The sequence below is a fragment of the Meriones unguiculatus genome, chromosome 1, assembly GCF_030254825.1.
Source record: "Meriones unguiculatus strain TT.TT164.6M chromosome 1, Bangor_MerUng_6.1, whole genome shotgun sequence".
Lineage (NCBI taxonomy): Eukaryota > Metazoa > Chordata > Mammalia > Rodentia > Muridae > Meriones > Meriones unguiculatus.
The window spans coordinates 38237695-38258902 of record NC_083349.1 but is presented as its reverse complement, the minus strand read 5'-3'; the positions used below and the strand labels follow the sequence as shown (position 1 = coordinate 38258902).

Below are 21208 nucleotides of genomic sequence, written 5' to 3'. Positions count from 1 at the left end.
AGTTTGTAGTTGGCTGGGAAAAGCACATTCAGTTACTTGTTATCTAGTAAACATCTACTTTTGTAGCCTGAGCTGCTGTGCTTTCTCTGAAATCCACGTCATCACTGTTCCAGGAGCCACTGAGGCCTTGGTTCTTCCTGCTTGCTGTATGGCTGCAGGAACAGCCCAGGTGCTGACATTGACCTCCAAGGCTTATAATAGCCACACCTTGGGAAGCACTCCCGTTCCATCAAGAAGGAATGGAATTAAAGAAAAGGGAATTTAAATAAAGTCATAATGCACTGCAAAAAGAAAGCTCTCTGAGGGTTAGGAATGTAGCTTAGTAAAGTGGTTATGAGAGTCATGTGCCAAGTCTTGAGTTTAAATCCTAGGCAGTGACAAAACAAAACAATAAAACAAACAGCCAAAATTCTATATGCTGATATGAAACTACTCTTCTGGACCTGTCCATAGATGAAAACTGCATCACACACTTCTTACATTTGTTTCTCTTCGTTAGCACTGACTGCTGCGTACCCAGGAGGCTGTCCTAAATGGTTATACCAATGGATGTCATCACCCTTTTTGCTTTTATTTGGATGTAGTCAATGGGATTGCTGAAGGAAGAATCCCCTTCCTATGTTCTTGGGTGGTCTGTTGGCCTTCTACACACAGACCACTCTGTCTTCTAGCTCAGGGAAAGCATTGCCATTGTGTTCCTGGGCCTCATGGTAGGAAGGACATTATGTTGCTTTTGCACACTACTCTACCATGCTTTGTGGAGTGCCTGTACTCTGCTCAGATCCTTATAAATAGTGCCTTTATTCTCTTTACATTGTTCAGTTGGACTGTGTCATCAGTTTCTTTCTGGACATTCGCTGGCAGCGAAATCGCTTCTATAAGTGGCTTTAGGAGAAAGCTGTTCAGCATCGGACTCTGGGTTTGGCTAGTCATGTATTTGAAGAACATAGAACATAGAGGTAAGTGATTTGGGCACACGTAATGCTGGGCATGTGGCACCATCATGACTTAGAAATTTCTGTGTGCAGGATATGGAGGACAGAAGCCAGCATGGGTTAGCAAAAGACAAAAGTGTGGCATTGTCACTGACTGTAATGGTTGTAAGTCTCACAACGCTATCTGGTTACTTAGACACTCTTAGTTGGAGGCAAAGAAAAAATAAAGAGTGAGTTCTTGGTTTCTAGTTGGAATTGTAGGTAGACAATCAGAAAACCTGACTGGAAGGGTTCCTACAGTCACGGGTGGATGACAAGTATGAGGGAAATTTGATCTATGGCTTATCACACTGCTCATGGGGCTGCAAATGGAGCAGCCACCCCGAGAGAACACTTGAGCAGTGTTTTAAAGAAATAAACACTGTTCTATGACCTACAGGTTTATTGTCAGGCTTGTCTCCCAGAGGGGGAAAAATTATGGATGTTTACCTAAAAAGCTGTGTATAAACAGACACAGAAATTTCATTTATAGTGGCCTCACACTGTAAGCAACCCACACTCCCTGGTTAAGCGAATGGTACGCTGACACACAAAATATCACTCACTAATCGAAAGGGTCAGGTGGAGATAGTTGATACATACAACAAATTAACAGTGACGGGGCCTGGGAGGCAGTCACAGAAGGCTACACATTGTGTATTCCATGGATTTACCACTCTCAAAGTGACAAAATTAGAGAGGTAAGAAATAAATGTTACTAGCCAAGGGTTATAATGGTGAAGGAAAGAATAAGTGTGACCACAAAAAGGATAGTACAAAGGAAGTATTTGGGTAAGGGGTGTTTTGTTGTTGTTGTGTTTTGTTTTGTTTTTAATTCTAATATTACTATGATCTGGAACTATTGTAGAATGCCCATAAAGCTGCAAACACACACACACACTCTTGAAAGAGAGAGAGAGATAAGTGGGGGCTGCTACAGGGTCCCACTATGTAAGTTTTAAAATATGTTTTCCAACTTCCTGTGACTCTGATAAATTTAAAATGACAACATTTTAAAATACATGTGCTAATTTTTTTGATATACAATAGATTTACATGATCTGGAAAAGCAAAATATACAAAGCAGTATACTTTGAAAACAATCTCTGTTGTATCCAGAAAATCTATCAGCTTAATGTGTGCCTAGTCAGGGACCACCTGCAGAAAATAGATGCTAAGCTCTAGGGGGGTGTTCAGGGAAAGTGTAATGGGAAAGATTGGTCACAAGGTTTGTGACTGGCTGGGAAAAACTTGCAAAGGACAGCTGAGCATACCAGAGCTGCAAGAGCAGCTCTGTGGGAAAGGTACAGCTCCTAGGGAGGTACAAAAAGGAAAAAGAAACAGTTGCTGAAGCTAAAAAGTTTTCGGAGCATTTGGCTGTAAGAAGAAACATGGTCATTGCCAACCTGAGAGAGGAGAAAGGCTGTGAAATAAATATTTCACATTCCCCTTCCCTTCCATCTCCCAGTTGTCACAACCAGAGAAAAGTAAGAAGACATCTCCTTACTGTGACCTTCCACTGGTCAATGAGGCACAGCGCGTTCTCCAAACAGCTGGCTCTCGTTCTAACAGTCCTATCTATTCCCTTAGAATACAAGAGAGCACAACTCTCAGCCTTTTGGTGTGCTTGTCTCTGTAGGCTTTCCCTACTTAATTCAAGGTGGTTTCGAACTGGCTTCTCACACCTCGTGCTCCTGATTACCCAAATGACAGGTGCCAATATTGGATCAACCATTTCTGGGATGAATTTTCTCCTGTGTTGATATTTCAACAAATAAATGCAACATCTATTATTTTAAAAGTAGGAGGTGGATTTTCAAGAGATATTTAAGAGCACAGCAACAATGCTGCCTGCTTTTGGATCACTTTCTCCTAGCTGGGCTGTCTTGTCTGGCCTCAGTGGAAGAGGATGCGGTTAGTCCTGCTGTGACTTGATGTGCCAAGGTGGGTGGGTACAGGGGGTGGGGTGGTCTCCTTTTCTGAGGACAAGGGGAGGGTCAATGAGGGTGTGAGGATGGAGCCAGGAGGAGAGGAGGGAGGGATGTAAAATCAATCAATCAATCAATAAAAAAGGTTTATTTTGTAATGTAATAGATGTTTGTTTTGAGATAAGATCTCCCTATATACTGACCAGAGAAGGGGGGGGGGGTGTCACAGGAAGTCAGGTGTGTTGAATAAATCAAGGACATGGTCAGCATCTGCCACTTGGTCAGACAGAGCAGGGGGCTGGGGCCAGGACAGCCTCACCTGACAAGCCTGGGAGAGCACTGATATCCTGGGCTACTTTTCAGTCTTTGCGTTGTATTATGTATGTGAGTGTTTTGCTTGCATGAATGCAAGTGTACCATGTGTGTGCCTGGTGTTTTTGGAGATTAGGAGAGAGCATCAGATCCCCTGGAACTGGAGTTATGAGTGGCAGTGAATGCTGGGGAGAAATCGTGCACTCATGTGGGTGCTAGGATTAGAACGATGATCCCTTCTAAGAGCAAGAAGCGCTCTTAACCAGTGAACCATCTCTCTATTCGCTCATTCCTTACATTGTTGTCTGCAAGCTCTACTTTCACTTTTGTAGCTGTTCAGCTTTTCTTGAGATTTTAGTGCTAATAATGCTTGCTGCTTTATCTATGTTGCAGACAGTATAATGATTTATTTAGTAGATTGCTATGTATTTTTGAGTTAACAAAACAAAAGATAGCAAGAGAAGAGGTAAGTTCTGTAATTTGTCACCTTACTAGGCTTGCAGTCTCCCTGGGGAACTTATAGCCAAGCTGGTACCAGCTATGAAGCTTATTAACGAGTCCCCAACATTGTAGTCTTACAGCTCTTAGCCTGGCCAGTCTAGCAGGTTGACAGGGTCTGTAAGGAAGACTTGTCTGCTTACTCTGCTTCTTTGAATTTAGTTGTGTTTGGAAAAGAATGAAGACTCTTCGCCAATGCACTCTGGCCCATGTGAGGCATGGCCTGCCTTCCTAGCTTGTCTGAGGTGCCCTTTCTTTTACTTGCACTTGTATATACACCAGTCCTCCTCTCAAACCCCAGCCTTATTCCCACTTTAGGATGCTCCCAGAAATGCTGGTCCCCAGATCTTTGCTCACCCAGCAGCAGCTGCTGCTTTCCTCCTCTTCCTTCACTGTGGGAAGAAATGCTTCATTTATTAGTGCTCATGTTAGATTTACTGAACAGAGAGAATGCGCACATTCATGTTTGTGTAATAAGAGACGATGAAAATTTTTTTAATAATCATGAAGATACGTAAAGTTGGGAATTAAAGATTGTATGACACGCTTCATAATTTATGCAGAATAAATAAAAATATGAACAAATATAAATACCAATTATTAGGTAATGTCACAGCACTGAAAGCTCTGAGGTCCACACAGGTACATGTGTGTTTCCTCCTATCATTGCCCAACACTCAGAATTTCTACTGACTTCCTGGTTGCAGATAGGCATTTTTGTTTGTTTGCTTGTTTGTTTTTGCTTCTTTTATTTTTGGCTTTTGGCTTTCAGTTTTTTCAGACAGGGTTTCTCTGTGTAGCCTTGGCTATCCTGGACTTGCTTTGAGACCAGGCTGGCCTTGAACTCACAGCGATCCTCCTGCCTCTGCCTCCCTGAGAGGTGGGACTACAGGCGTGTACCACCACACCTGGCTTGCAGATAGACTCTTACTGGAGTCCTTACTGTAAAGAGGGATGATGGTTGGGACCAGCAAAGCAAGTATCACAGGGACATTTTTTTTTTCTTGGAAATATCTACATTTTCTAAACAAACTGGCAGCTGAATTTTGAAACTTATTTCACAAACCCAAGTAAACCTAGCAAAAAATGAACAAGTGCAACATTTGAAATCATTCCACCAGCACTGACGAGATGGCTTCAGCTCGCTGCTACCTGAATACTAATATTTATGGGATGCTCTACTGAGAAGAGCATCACTTCCGTAACAGACCACAGTTCCAGGCTAGCTCAGACGTAGACACACAGTTATACTTTCTCTCATTTGTGCTTCCTAGATTTTACTTAGGTACATCAAACCATGCATGTATACATGGCATGAAAGTAGAGGTGCAACTGTCAAGACAGACTAACGGTATCTGAGAGGGGGGTTGAGAAGGGAAGGATGGGGAGATGGATGGGCATATGTTCAACGTGTACCCTGTGTAAAACAGCTCTGAGAAAGCACAGTACCTTGTGCAACGAATATATACAATGAAATTGTTCTGAAAAAGGCATCACTGATCTTAACAGAAATGGAAGTGGTGGGAGCTTGGAGAAAGATGTGGTTAGGTTTTAAAATTTTTTCATTAAAGATTTATTTTTGTTTCACGTGTGTGGCTGTTTTATCTGTCTATGTATCTGAAGGGATGGCTCCGTGGGTGGTGCAAGCGTGAGGACCAGAGTTCAGATCCCTGCATCCATGTAAATTCCAGCCTTGCGTGGTGGTCTGCCTACAATCCTGAGGTGTGAGAGGCAGACACAGGGGATCCTCAGAGCAAGCTGGGTAGCCAGACTAGCCAGATCAGCGAGCTCCAGGTTCAAGTAAAAACCCTGCCTCAGTATAGATGGAGAGCCATGGAGGGTGACACGCTGCTTCGATGTCAGGCCTACACATGTGCGTGAGCACACATACATGAACATACACACATATGAACACACATACACCTTAGCATGCACACCACATACACATGTGAAAGAAAAGGAAAGGAACAGTTTATTCTGCTTCCTGCATGATAGCTGTAGTCTCTATGGTTCTGAGTGTGTACAAGTGTGCATGCTCTACTTGAAGCTTTCCACAATATCTGGCTGTCACTGAATCTTAACAAATACAACCTCCCGGGAAGGCAAGGTGATAGCAAGTGAGAGCACAGAAGGCATTTGTCTGAGCTGGGTGGTGGTGGTGCACACTTTTGACCCCAGAGCCAAGGAGGCAGAAGCATGTGGGTCTCTGTGAGTTTAGGGCCAGCCTAGTCTACAGAGAAAATCTCAGGATAGCCAGGGCTACACAGAGAAACCCTGCCTCAATAAATAAATAAATAAATAAATAAATAAATAAATAAATAAATAAATAGAAAAAGAAAAAAGAAAAAAAATTGGACAAGGTTTTTAACTTGTCAAACTCATGAAGGCTATTTTCCTCTCAAATTCACATATTATTATTGTCTTTGTAGAAAAAAGTCTAAGTACCCTTACTATTTTTATAATACCAATTTGCTTTCTGTAAGAGAATGTAAATTTGGCATACATAGCAGCATAATCTCTAGTTTTAAATTTTTTTATATTAATTACAGGTTATTTACTTTGTATCCCAGCTGTAGCCTCCTTCCTCATTCCCTCCCAATCCCACCCTTCCTCCCTCATCTCCTCCCTGCCCCTCTCTAAGTCCACTGATAGGGGAGGTCCTCCTCCCCTTCCATCCGACCCTCGTTTATAACTGGCACACATAACCTCTATTTTTGACTTCAGTGTTTTGAAGGCCAACATTTTACTTCCATTGCTTGCAAGGGCTGTATTCTTTTCACCGTGTGAGCACACAACTGCCTCTGCCATTTCTGATCTTCATGTAAATCATGTAAATCTTCATGACCTCATGTAAATCAAACCAATTCTCCCACACAGTCTCTCTCTCCATGTATTTATTTATCTGAGTAAATGAGACTGTGTAGAAAAAATAGTCTTTCCAAGGAAGAGCACACCAATTGGTTTTTCAATACCAGAAGGTCAATACTGAAAAAAAATACATATATTCAAGTGACATTATACATACTGAGCAGGTTATATTTATGTATTTAAAAATATATATGTGTAGCTGGGCAGTGGTGGTACACACCTTTAATCTCAGAATTTGGGAGGCAGAGGTTGGTGGATTGCTGAGTTTGAGGCCAGCCTTGTATATAGAGTGGGTTCCAAGACAACCAAGGCTACACAGAGAAACCCTGTCTCAAACAAACAACAACAAAAAGAATATATATGTGTATACATATGCATATATGGGTGTGACAAAAATTATGAAAACAAGAGGCCATGAATTTAAAAAAGAACAAGGAAGGGTATGCAGACTTGGATGGAGAGAAGGAAGGGAAAATGATGTAATTATACTATACTCTCAAAATATGAAAAAAAAAGTACTGTTTAAAAAAGAAAAATAAAAACTAGTTCAGTTCATTAGTCACCGGGGGAGGATAAAATTCATGGCCCCTGCACCTGTAAAGGAATCAGCCACAAGATGGCAAGGCTACAGTAATTAGTCCACGTCAGAACTAGGTCAAGCAGTTTATTTGGGGTTCAGGTGGTGAGCCAGTCCAGAGAGCTTTAGGCTTCTAGCATGAGGGACTTGTGGGGTGTTTGTGGGAGATACTGTGTCCATGTGTGTGTGTGTGTGTGTGTGTGTGTGTGTGTGTGTACATGTAAACTGGTGACAAGAACCATTTATCCTGAAAGGGTTTCTCTCGCTCTCCTTCTTTCCAGACCCTCCTCCATCTATTCCATTTGCTCCTATTCAGTCAACGACAGGTGAAATGCTTTTGTCTGAGATGTGGAGGCAGGGGAGAGAGTAGAGTGTGGACCCACAGCTGCGCCCCTGGAACTTGTCTGGATCCCCCTTGCTCCTTTGCTGTCCACCGATCCTCTAAACTGGTGTCCACAGAGGAGCCTCAGCTGGGTCTGGACGCAGCCATCTTCTCCTCCCACCATCCTCACCTCCGACTGTCCCTGCCATACTCTTAGTCTTCATCTTGAGGGTCCCTGGGTGTTTGGGAATACAAAGGAGATTTTCCAGTCCTCTCTCCTCGAGGACAGAGAACAACAGAAATAAAATAAGAAGGGAAGGAGAAGTATGGACATTTAACTTAGTCCCAAGTGGCCAAGAGATGGTGGCAGAAGGTAACTGGAGATTTATCTTTCTTCAAGGAAGACATTTTGAACAGACTTTTTTTTTTTTTTTCTCCTTTCAAGAATGATCAGCAGTCAGGCCAAGTCCTGACATTGATATAAACACCAGTCTGGCCAGGAAGCACACATTTCTAACAGGTATCTCATCAATTTTGACAAGATACTGTGTTCAAGACACAGTACAGAGATAAGGAAGAAGGCATCTGTATTTATTAGGCTGGGTGCTATCGGGGAAGCTATAGCTATGTTAAAAATAACATGTGATTCAAAGTTCACAGGATAAATATAGCTAGCTGGGAACAAATGAGTAATGTCGATACGGAGGGCTGTGCTCCCGACCTGAGGATTCTGAGGGCTGAAATTCATTTTGACTTTTGACATTCCTTAGGCATTCGCAAGGTACATTTACGCTCTTGGGATTGGAGGCAGCCACGCCATAAATAAGAGCCTAAGGAAATAACAACATTCTTTATTTTACGACTGCATTCTCGTTCGGATCGTGTCATTCTTGTATTCTTGGGTTTCCGTCGGCCCTTTCCTGGTATGGCCGTGCTATAAAACCTCTTCCTGTAATCATAGCGTGTAGAAAGCTGCCCTTTCTACACTTGGAAAAGGCCAGCTAGCGCTCAGGACTCACTGTCACAAGGTATATGCTGCGTTGTTGCTTGGCTCTAGCGCTGTCTGTTGTTTTTGCTTGATGGGTGTAAGGAATTGAGCCCATGGCCTCTCCTGTGCAAAGCGTGCACTGCCCCAAGAAACTGTCCCCTCTCAGGGAACTGCACCCTCGGACCCCGACCTAATTTTTAAAATCATGTATTTTTTTCTTTTTTTTCTTTTGTGGGCTTTGTAGAAAGCCCCCCTTTCAGAATTCTAGCCATTTTACCTGTTTTTTCGAAGGGTCTTGGCTCCTTGTGGGTCAGCAGAGACAGCGCAACCTGGGGACGCATCACCAATGCACATTCTTTGGTCCACCCTACCGCCCTACTATACCAGGAACTGTGGGAGTGGGACCCCGCGATGATGCTACATTAACAAGCCTTCTGGAAAATTCTTTTTTATATGTTAATTACAGTGTATTAGCTTTGTATTCTAGGTGTAGCCTCCTCCCTCATTCCCTCCCAACTGATAGGCAAGATCCTCCTCCCTGTCCATCTGAGTACCCCACTAATGGGAACAGGGGCTCTCACTGACATGAACTCTGTGGCTGGCTCTTTGACCACCTCCCCCTGAGAGGGGAACAGCCTTGCCAGGCTACAGAGGAGGACAATGCAGCCAGTCCTGATGAGACCTGATAAACTAGGGAAATTCTTATGTTGGCTTCAGAACCACAGTTTTACCAGGAGAACGAAAGGAAATAGCGTCCCCTTGAGGCCACGTGACCACAGCCACCAGAAGTGGTTGTATATTCCCGGGGGGTCCAGAGACAAGGGTACAGGTTTGTAAATCCTAATGTTGCTCTCCATACAAAGAGCCTATTCCCGGCAACTTCGGAGGCTCCAGCTTGATTTAACTAAGGGATGGTGCTGTTTTGAAGACAGGTGAGCATGGGTGTATTAAAAAAAAAAATTAGTATTTGCTTATCTGTCTATCCCATTTTTGTTCTAAGTTCATTTCCATATTCAGTACCTTGCAAGTGCCCTCCATTGAATGGTCTCTCAGCCTTATCTCAGACATCTGCAGCAGTATCCTGGTCTCATCTCCAGCTCTTCCTTGCTTCCCACACGGAGAAATGCTGCTTGCTTTCTTCAGTTTAACGCTGCTCGGGCAACAGCAGGAGCCCTACATGCCTTCTACGGCGTGCCCTTTGCTAGGAGCAGCTCCCAGAGGGCAGGACCCACGGTTTACTCCCTCTGAGCCTGTCTTAGCACAGTGTTCTTGGTGAGAGATGATGTGAAAATGTTTTCAAACGAATAAGTGGATTAACACAGTCCGCAGTGTGCATGCATCAGCCATTCCTGGAATGTCCCAGCTGTCTTCCTTCATGCAGTTCCTCTCAGTGTGAAATGTCCTGTGTCCATCTTCAGGCTTTCTAACCCCACCTGTTCTTTCAGACTCATTCAGAGTGAACTGCAGGCTGTGGAATGTGCTCTTGGTGTCACAGTCAGCATCTGGTGAAACCACTGAGTCCCACTGTTTTGGGGATGATTACAAGGAAAAGAAAACAATGATGCAGCATTTTATATATACATACATATACACACACATACATATATGCATATATGTGTGTATACATTTGTGTTGGCTGAGGACTTAACAAGTTCTATATCACCTTAATTTTATAATCAGTTTGAGTAAGATGATATCATCATCATCATCATTATCAAATATGAAATGGAGGAAAGCCGGCCTTAAGTAATTTGCTCAAGAAGTAAAGTGAGACATGTCAAAGCTGGTATTAAAACCCAGGTTTGATCCACTCTTAATGTCAATGCTCTTAATTTAAGTCCAAGTAGGTGCTAGACAAAGCACAGATATTCAAGACATTCAAATTCAAGAATTATGAATATAAATAGACCACTAGAAATCTGGACTGATTTTTTTTTCTTTTTTTGGTACAAGATCTCACTACACAGTCCAAGTTAACCTATATCTCGGTTCTCCTGGGATAACATACAGGCACTACCATGCATTAGAAATTGGAATTGATATACCAGTCAGTGAATGCAAGTACATTGGTGTCCAGCCAGTTAGGCATTACTCTAGGAGCAGGAAAATATAGAGCATAAATAATATTGATAGGTCCCTGATTTTTTTTTTTTTTACTCTGCAATAAAAAATAAGGAAATCATGAAATTTGCAGGTAAATGGTGGGACCTGGAAAGGATCATCCTGAGTGAGCTGTCCCAGAAGCAGAAAGATACACACGGTATATACTTACTCATATAGACATATAACATAGGATAAACCTACTAAAAACTGTACATCTAAAGAAACTAATCAAGAGAGAGGACTCTGACTAAAATGCTCAATCCCCACCCCAAAAGGCAAAGAGGATAGACATCAGAAGAAGAATAAAACAGGAAACAACCTAGGAACCTGCCACAGAGGGCCTCTGAAAGGCTCTGTCCTGCAGACTATCAAAGCAGACGCTGAGACTTATGGCCAACTGTTGGGCAGAGTGCATGGAATCTTATGTAAGAAATGGGAAATAGTAAGAGCTGGAGAGGACAGGAACCCCACAAGGAGAGAAACAGAACCAGAAAATTTGAACACAGGGGTCTTCCCAGAGACTCATACTCCAACCAAGTAGCATGCATGGAGATAACCTAGAATCCCTGCACAGATGTAGCCCATAGCAGTTCAGTGTCCAAGTTGATTCCGTAGTAATGGGAAGAGGGACTGTCTCTGAAATAATCTGATTGGCCTGCTGATCACCTCCCCCTGAGGGGGGAGCAGCCTTACCAGGCCACAGAAGAAGACAATGCAGCCACTCCTGATGTGATCTGAAAGACTAAGATCAGAAGGAAGGAGAGGAGGACCTCCCCTACCAGTGGACTTGGGGAGGGGCATTCGTGAAGAAGGGGGAGGGAGGGTGGGACTGGGCGGGGAGGAGGGAAGAGCTTATGGGGGGATACAAAGTGAATAAAGTGTAATTAATAAAAAAGTTTAAAAAATGTAGTTTAAAAATATCTATCGTCATACTCTTGAACTGACTGATTTTTGCAGAAACAATAAATTATTTTATAGATAGGATGACACAACAAAAGTGGTACATTTAGAGTTATCTACAGATACTTTGTCTAATAGCAAATGTATCCACAAACATAGCTCATGTACTAATTGTAAGTGAAGGATAGACACTGCTCACGTTCCAGGCGGAAAAGGATTCTGCAAACAGGAGTGTGATCAGAAGAGAGGGGTGCTGCAGTTGACTGGCAATGCCCGGCGTCAGGGAGGCGATGAGGAAGCATGGCAAAGTTAATATATTTACTTTGTCTGGTGTATAACAGTAACTATTTATAATTGAATTGATGCATGTTTTAGAATCCAAATAAAGTTGTGTTACTTTAATCTGAAAAAAAAAAAAGATTTATTTGTTTATTACATATACAATGTTCTATCTGCATGTACACCTACAGGCCAGAAGAGGGCATCAGATTTCATTATAGATGGTTGTGAGCCACCATGTGGTTGCTGGGAGTTGAACTCAGGACCTCTGAAAGAGCAGCCAGTGCTCTTAATCTCTGAGCCAACTCTCCAGCCCTCTCTCTTTTTTTAATTCTTTTTAAAAATTTATTTATTTTTTATAAATTACAGTTTATTCACTTTGTATCTCAGCTGTAGCCCCCCTCCCTCATCTCCTCCCAATCCCACCCTCCCTCCCTCATCTCCTCTCATGGCCCTCCCCAAGTCCACTGATAGGGGAGGTCCTCCTCCCCTTCCCTCTGACCCTAGCCTATCAGGTCTCATCAGGACTGACTGCATTGTCTTCCTCTGTAGCCTGGTCAGACCGTGCCCCCATCAGGGAGAGGTGATCAAAGAGCCAGCCACTCAGTTCATGTCAGAGACAGGTCCTGTTCCCATTATGAGGGAACTTGAAGACTGAGTTGCCATGGGCTACATATGTGCAGGGGTTCTAGGTTATCTCCACGCATGGTCCTTGCAAAGAAATGCTCAACATCCTTAGTCATCAGGGAAATGCAAATCAAAACGACCCTGAGATTTCACCTTACACCCATCAGAATGGCTAAGATAAAAAACCTCAAGTGACAACACATGCTGGGGAGGATGTGGAGTAAGGAAACCTTACTCCTCCACTGCTGGTGGATATGTAAAGTTGAACAACCACTTTGGAAATCAATCTGGTGCTTTCTCAGACAATTAAGAATAGTGCTTCCTCAAGATCCAGCTATACCACTCCTAAATATCCAAAATATGCTCAAGTATGCAACAAGGACATTTGCTCAGCCATGTTCGTAGCAGCTTTATTTGTAATAGCAAGAATCTGGAAACAACCCAGATGTCTCTCAACTGAGGAATGGATACAGGTCCCTGATCTTTAAAGATTATTTTCTGCAGGGCAGTGGTGGTGCAGGTCTTTAATCCCAGCAATCAGAAGGCAGATGGATTTTTGTGAGTTCAAGGCCAGCCTGGTCTACAAATCAAGTCTAGGACAGCCAGAGCTATGCAGAGAAACCTTGTCCTGAAAAACCAAAACTCAAAATAAACCCCCAAAGAATTAGTTTCTGTTGGGAAGATTTAATGGAAAAGCCTGTCCTGGGCACAAGGAAGGAAGCACAGGCCCTGAAGCTGAGGAAACTGGAGAGAACACGCTCCCACTTCCCCATCCCAGGCAGGAGGATTGATCCTGATCAAGCTGTCCTGGCACAGGTTCTGTAAAAGATGGAGGGAAGCCCAGGATGTCACAGACAAGAATTTCGTGACATATCTAGGAGGGAGACCTTAGTTGAAAGTAAATCCTTTTTGAACCATCCACACTTGTCCACAGTGCCTGAAACTGAGTCAGACTTTGGGACAAATTCAAACAAGGAGGGAGGGAGGAAGGGGGAGGTGAGAGAGAGAGCGAGAGAGAGAGAGAGAGAGAGAGAGAGAGAAATAGTCAACAAAGTATGTGAGGGCTTTCTTTCTCCTTCCTTCCTTCCTTCCTTCCTTCCTTCCTTCCTTCCTTCCTTCCTTTCTCCCTTCCTTTTTTTCTTTCTTTCTTTCTTTCTTTCTTTCTTTCTTTCTTTCTTTCTTCCTTCCTTCCTTCCTTCCTTCCTTCCTTCCTTCCTTTCTTTTTTGAGACAGGGTTTCCCTGTGTAGCCCTGACCGTCCTGGAACTTACTCTGTAGCTGAGGCTGGCCTTGACCTGGGAGATTGCCTGCCTCCTGAGTGAGTGCTGGGATTAAAAGCCCGAGCCACCACCACCTGTTTTAAGAGCTTCTTTTCTGAAGACACTGTTAACAGCAGGGTGTCCACATGCCAGGCTCTCTCTTACTGTTGCCTTTTCAGAGTTGTGTCTGTAAGGGCTAACTCCAGTTCACAGATGCAGGAGACAGGTCTTTGTAGATGAGCCAGGCATCAGAAGAATTGGAAAGTGGGACTGATTCTGTTGAGAAGAACATACCAGAGAAGTTTTTTTTCCCCATTCCAGCAGTCTTTGAAATTGTATGTCCTTGCTTAGGTGCAGAGAGGAAGGAGCTACCTTGTCTGTAGAAAACCAAGCAATGATAGTAAGGCCAATTAAAAGTCAATCTTTTTTTTGTTGTAACAGTGTACTTATTTATAGCTAGAAACCAGGTCAGTGACAAACGCACTTTCCTTCGGGGCGAGCATTTCAACAGCTGCCCCAGGACCGCCATATTACTGTTACAATCTTGGGTCAGTTAGTGACTCCTTTTTGCTTTATTGCTCTGGGGGCTGTACTTTATATGCATGGCACCACAAGGGCAGAGCTCCTGAGCTAACTTGTGCTTGGTAAAGAGGCCAGCCAGGGTGTACAATTGAGCAGTGAGTATGAAAACCATCAACTGCAGCTTCCTCCTCCTCCAGCGTGTTTACAGCCTGATTCTGCTGCCTACAGAGACCTTCTGAGACAAGCCACACCTTCTGCCCCATGCTGTACAAAACGAATGTTCCAGGGTTCCAGGTTGTTGCCATAATTGGTGCAGCTCTACCAGAGTTCAAATAGCCCACCTAACCCCATCTTTTCTGTGTACTTATGTGTATGTGTTTGTTGTTCTTCAGTGTCTGTCCGGTACCTGTCTGTGTGTCTGTCCTTTCTTCATTTCCACTCTGTTACCGCCTAGTCAGGGTTCTACAACCAAGCCAAGGTGAACATGGCAGTAGTTGGGTGTGGTCTCCTAGCCAAAACCATGGTAAGGAGTTTAGTTTTATTCTTATCGTGTGTGACCCAGGGTGGCTTACATGGATGCAGACTGTATTACACGCTGACAAATAATGAGGTGATTTATGTTTTTAAAAGATACCGAGAAGTGACTTTATGGATACAAGGGTTCCTCAAAAAGGCTCTGAGCAGAGGCATAAGCTTGGGTTTTCATATTGCCAACTCTGGCAAAGTATGATTAAAAGAAAGATGAGAGATAAACGTCATGTTTGATTTGTGAATATTTAAAGTATTAAAGTACAAAATAAGCAACTCTGCATGTGTTTGTGTTCTGGATGTATAGGACGTTTGGTGGACCAGCCTATGAACCAGAACTTTAGTTAGCTGCAAGCATCATCTAAGTCTGTTCTCTGTTGCTATTACACAATACCCAAGAGGAGCTGAGGTAGAAAAAAGAAGGCATTTATTTGGCACATATTCTTGGCCCAAGGCTGACCACATCTGGTGTCAGGCTTCTTGCTAATAGCATCCCAAGATGGCACAGCCCATCACATGGAGAGAGAAACTCATCACAACTGGTTTTATTGCAGGTCTCCTCAAGATAGCAATTAATCCACCACCTCACAATTTACTAATTGTGCACGTAACTCTAACCACCTCTTACAGTTCTACCTGTCTCCATCTTTCACTGGATTCTCGAGGGGAGCCATATTTAAAACACACTTTAAACGGACAATTCTCAAACACAGCAAAAGTTCAGGGATAATCATAATCACGTGACATCTCTCTCTTATGGAGAACTTTCTGTGATGAGCATTGTCTGCAAAGTGGCTCACTGATGAGCAAAATTATCTCTAAAAAAAAAAAATCTTACAAGCCTCAGAAAGGATGATGTTTCTGAAATAGAAATAAGGCTGGGTGTTTGATGCATGGAAAGAGGTCACGGTATTTAGAACAGAAAGGTTTTGTCATTTGCCGGGTTTACAGACAAGGAAATGGGAGGAGATTTGTTTTGTTTGTTTGTTTGTTTGTATTGGAGGTTCAAAACTTCCCCAAAGACCACAGAAATCAGCAAGTGTTAAGAACACTAGCTTTCTTACACGGTAGCTTAAAATGTATACTTTACCCAGTATTACTTGGTGAGGTAGGATCGAACTGAGCAAGCGAGTAAGCAGCACTCCTCCCTGGCCTCTGCATGGCCCCTGCTTTCAGGTTCCTGCCCTTGCTTGAGTTCCTGTTCTGGTTCTCCTCAGTGATGGACTGACGAGGAACTGTAAGCCAAAATGAACCCTTTTCTCCCCACGTTGCTTTTGGTCATAATGTTTTATCCCAGTGACAGAAGTCCTAACTAGGATGGAACATGACAATGACCTGCTGTCATCCTCCATGATACAACCCATCAGAGGCTCCATATTTAAGCGCTGGCTTCTCCGTAAATAAAAGCCCACGAACCCAGCTCTGCCCTCAGATCCTTACGTACCTCTAAGCCTACTGCTTTGTTAGGACTTCTCCCACCTTAGGTGTGTGGAGTAGCATCTAGTCACTTACTCTATAGCGTCAAATGAAGCTACTAACGTCTGAGCACTTGGCCTACGATACACTAGGATGGCTGCTTTTCTTTTCTGATTTTTTTTTTTTTGAGACATGTAGCCCAGGATATTCTCAAACTCATGGTGTAACCCAGGCTATCCTGGAACTCACAATCCTTCTGCCTCAGCCTTCCGTTTGCTGGGGCTACTGGCATGTACTTCCATTCTCAGATTGGGGTGGATGGATGGATGCATTTCATAAGATATTTAAAATTTTCAGAACAGCAACACAGACTGCACGTTATAACGAGGTCAAGAAGAGCAGTTAGGTTCCTTGCCACAGCTGGCCAGTTGTGTGTTCCGGACAGAGTTCAGCTGTGGACTCCGACGGTGAATAAAGAACGGCATACACACTCTACTGTGCCAAGTGAATTCACTAGGGCCCCAATAATCTTCTCCTTCCCCCATCAACTTTAAATTTACATTTTGTTTATTTTTGCCAGACTTAAAAGCTTTTCCACGGGCGCTATTACAGGCTCTGATTCATGTACTTGCCGCAAAGACAGCATGGCATTCCTTTTAATAAATAAACACTCTGAGAGCGTCAAAGAAGTAGGATGCAGTTACCACTACTGACCACCAGGTGGCAGAGCCAGCCAGCTCAGGCAGCAAGGCAGCAAAGCATGCGCACAAGGCCTGGTTACAGATGAGGTTTGAAACCTAAGAGCAGAGGCGCAAGATTTGTTGAGAATTGTACTCATCACGGAGTACCAATTGCTCAACTAGAAAATGGTACCAAAGTTGCTAGCTCCAGCTCAGCCTGAACATTCTGTTATAGAGCCCTTTCGTAGTACAGGACTATCCTCCGAGCCATACTCCCACCAGCCTCAAGAGGTCTGCTGGGCCCTTTTACTGTTGACCTTCCTTCGTAGAAGGAGAGGGAGGGGAAGGTCATGGGCCCCTCACCTGAGCATCCAGCCACTCCTCCCAACCAGAATTCTTCTCTATTTACTCGTGGTCCTGGCAGAGGGTCTAGAGGATATGGGCTGGGAATAATGAGGAGGAGTGGATCAGGCTCTAATCCCCGGCCCCAAGGCATTCCTTTTAAAGTAATTAAAAAAAAAGAAAATCAGTCACTAAGATTTTTATTTTAGTAGTAGAGGAAGTGTATTAGACGCGGAGACCAACCTGGTGTTTAGAGGCTCAAGGGAGATCCTTGCAGCATTAGCCCTTCAAGCTGGTGTTTTCCCAGGGACTGTCAGGCTAATTGGGTACGGAAAGGATCAGCTTATTAACCGAAGAATTCCTGAACGGATGAAGGCTTGAGTGGGAGGTGTCAGCTGCGGAGATGTAAGCGAGCCTGCGGTCCATCTGTGTGTTTTCGAGGGGAATTTCACAGGGGACGGTGGAAGATACAGCATTAGATATGCCGTGTCAACTAAGCACCGACGTCTGCCTGTGCGCCGCCACGTTTCCCGCCATGATGACAATGGCCTAAACCTCAGAACTGCCATGTTGGGCCTGATAAGGCCTGCTGCATCTACCTGAGCCTGGCTCGAGTTTGGAGACCTGTCTTTAGCTTCTGATTTAAGAGACTCCACTTCCGGGCAAAAATGACTCAGCATATCCACCTTAAAATGAACCCTGCCTGGCAACTGTTAGGTGGAGTTTTGTGGCTGGCCCACCTCTCCTTGCACTACCTAACCTCGCCCTCTATGTCATCTTGCCTCACTTCCTTAACCCTCTTTCCTGACCCAAACCTATAAAAAGGACCGCTTTATTCAATAAACCGAGTTCCTGCTTCGACAGAACTCCCGGTCGATGGTGTTTTATTCCCTGGGGCATCTGGGGAGGTCCGGCCGTCAACACTCACCATCCCATCCCGCTCAGCCACGGAGGGCATCCAGCTGGACTGGCCACCCTCCTCTCAGCTCCACCTGCTGGATATCGAGCCGACACTACCAGGCAGCCCCAATTAAATGTTCTCCTTTGTAAGAGCTGCCACAGCCCTGATGTCTCTTCACGGCGATAGAAACCCTATTTAAGACAGGAGGCAAAGACAGAAGAATCTCCTGGAAGCCTGCAGCCCATTTATCCTGGAGGAGGCAGTGTGGCAGAAACAATAAGCTATCGAGAACCCGCTTCTCCAAAGTTGTCCTCTGACCTGTAGACACGTGCTGAGGCTCTCACACACACACTAAAAGGCAAATTTATTAGCTTACAGATCTGGAGGGAGGCAACTTCGAATGTGTACTTCAGGCTGCGTTCTTCCGGAACTGTAGAGAGGAAGATGTGCTCTTTCCCAGCTTGCAGAGGCTGCGGCACGTCCTTGGCTGGTGACCTCCTTCCTTCACCCTCCAAACTGGCAATGAAGCATCCTCCAACCTGTGACCTCAGCTTTCCTCATCACACCTCCCCTCATTCTGGCCCTTCTGCCTCCCTCTTTCTGATTCCGTTGAGTAATCTGACCTTACAGTCCTTAATTTAAGCACGTGGGTACAAAGCCACTGTCAACAGGGCATATGCGTCAGGGAAGATGGCTGTCTTTAGTGGGTTGCATTCCACCTTCCAGTGTTGTAAGGGTTATTTTTGTTGCCATGGTGACTTTCCAGGTGGTATCGCTGCACCAGTCAACCACATCCGTGACGTTCACTTTTCTCATTGCTTGTGTTTCTCTGCCCAGTTTCCTGAATGATGCAGAGCCGGGTGAACACTGTCACACCTGGGCCTACCTTGGGGATGATGGTCAGCACCATGCCTTGTTTGTATCTAAGGAAACAGACTCAGTCAGTGTCACAACTCTGTGTTCCTTCATGTTGGAAGTAAAGGTTAGAACATGAGGGTTTCTAAGAGTATGTGTGAACCAATGCTCTTTCTCCATCTCATGTGTGAAGACAGTGAGGTACAGAGAGGCCCACAGGGAAGAGAAAGGCCTATGGGAAGGAGAGGCACCCATAGAGGGGCAGGCAGCTCTATGTGGAGGAGAAGCTCCCATGCCAGCCATGGTCATCTGCTGGGAAGTGGCAAGCAGATAGGCTCGTTTAATTCTTTTCTTGAGGCATCCCACGGACTGTGGTTGTGTTGGCAAAGCTTCTTTCGGGAACCACTGGCTAGGCTGGCTTGTCATTTGCCCCCATGACATTGGGTTGATGAAATATTTTAGAAAGCACAAGAAAAGGAAAAGTTAGGTTTGTATCGTTTGCTGATCTGAGGGAACAAGCATTTACTGAGGTATTTTTTTGTTTTTGTTTGCTTGTTTGCTTGTTTGTTTGTGACAGAGTAGAGGTGATGGGTTTAAATACAAGGATGAAGACATTCTTTTGTTTCAGAAATATGATCCAAAGAATATACCTGAAGTAGGAGGGGAAGTCTGTTCTAGGCTTTAGTCTTTCGTTTTTTTGTTTTGTTTTCAGACAAGGTCTTGCTGCATGACCTGATTTCCAATTGATTGTTGGAGTTAGTAGAAGAGTACTCATACTGTAGGAGACACTGAATAGGCATAATGGAAACCTGACATGTCCATCAAGCCCCTTGGTTTCTCTGAGGGCAGCCACCTAGCTCCTGTCTGGGATCTCTTGATCGATACACAGCAGATAAGCACTTGGCCATGGTTTATCTATGCAGACTTAGAATGTGAGCTAATCCTGGTGCAGAAGGAAGAACTGAATGTGTCAGGCCTTTGCTGTTGGGGTTCCCTGTTCACCTGGGCCTGGTTTACTGATTGATTATCATTCTCTATGTTATCGGCTAGTTTCTCCCATTAACAACACCAGGGAGTCTGTCACTCTGGGACTTATGATGTAATTCACTTGTTTTTTAGTTTGGAAATGTTTAGAGAGATAAACTAATTAGAGATTATGTGTTTGGTTTGACTTGGAGAATCAGGACAAATGCTGAAGTCATTTGGGAAGAGAGAGCCTCAGTGAAGGAAATGTCTCCACCAGGTTGGCCTGATAGCAGGTCTATGGGGGCATTTTCTTTGAAGATCAATATGGGATGGCCCAGCTCACTTTGGGTTGTACCATTCCTGGGTCATTCATCTTGAATACATAAAAAAGCAAACTGATCTAGCTATGATGAACAAGCCAGTCAGCACTGTTCCTCTTTGGTCTTCCTGCCTCAAGGTTCTGGCCTTGAGTTCCTGCCCTCAGTGTTGGACCATGACACGGAAGTACAAGCCAAAATAACCCTTTCCTCCCCAAAACGCTTTTTATTAGAATATTTTATCGTAGCAACAGAAACAAAGTCAATTCAGATTCACTGGAGATAATGGGGTGGAATATGGACATAGACAATGCCAAAGTCAGCTTCTGACCATGTCTCCAAGCATCTCCAAGACAGAGGCGGCCATCTGCGAAGGCAAGGCCAGCCTTCAGATCTGACTGGCTAGTCAGGTGACATGGATATAGGTCACTTCCTCAGAAGTTACACAGGGGACGGTGGCAGCAGTGGGTAGAGCGGATTTCGAAATTCTTCACAATCCTCTTAAAGCACTCTGATTTGTCCTCGGTGCAGCCTTTAATTGAATACCATTGGATTCCACCTGAAGAAAGAAAAGATGCAGAGGCAGGTGGGTGTTTAGGAAGGCGCTACCCACCCCACCTGTGTGCCTCACCCCGTAAACAGGTAAGACTAAAAAGCAAAGTGAAATCTCTAGCTCTTCCAAGATGCAAACCTAGACTCCCCGCAGCGAGGAGTAATACACCATCCCGCCTTCAAGAACTTGCAGACAAACTATCTGAGCTGGAGCTGGGAACCTTGTAGTAAGCGCGCTCTGGAATCAGCTGCAGCTCTCTGCTCGCAAATGCGATTGTCTGAAGTTCTGGCTGTGTTAGATGTGGGGGAGCTTCCCCATAACCATCCGGCAGCATCTCTCAGCTTTGTAACTTAACCAAAAGGCCAAATCTACGCAAGGGTATCCTAGACCTGTAAGTGCTTCCTAGAGATGGAATTTTGCAATGCCACTATTTATTTTTTATAGTTTTTGTTTGTTTGTTCGTTTTGTTCTAAGACAGGGCCTTGCTATAATAC

At 44.2% G+C, this 21208-nt stretch overlaps 1 protein-coding gene and 1 long non-coding RNA gene across 2 annotated transcripts in view; one reads left to right on the top strand and one right to left on the bottom strand.

Annotated features, from left to right (window-relative positions):
* Positions 1-723: 723 nt before the first annotated feature.
* LOC132655220 (uncharacterized) lies at positions 724-11778 on the top strand. The gene is made up of 2 exons (XR_009592931.1): positions 724-959; positions 7439-11778. It is a non-coding gene; the product is annotated as an uncharacterized LOC132655220 (long non-coding RNA).
* Positions 11779-20118: 8340 nt separating this feature from the next.
* Positions 20119-21208, bottom strand: part of C1H9orf57 (chromosome 1 C9orf57 homolog) — a 57838-nt gene continuing 56748 nt past the window's right edge. Inside the window, exon 4 of the mRNA XM_060366096.1 lies at positions 20119-20720. Within this exon, the coding sequence (XP_060222079.1) occupies positions 20596-20720 (125 nt within the window). The 3' untranslated portion in view covers positions 20119-20595. The remainder of the gene's footprint in view (positions 20721-21208) is intronic.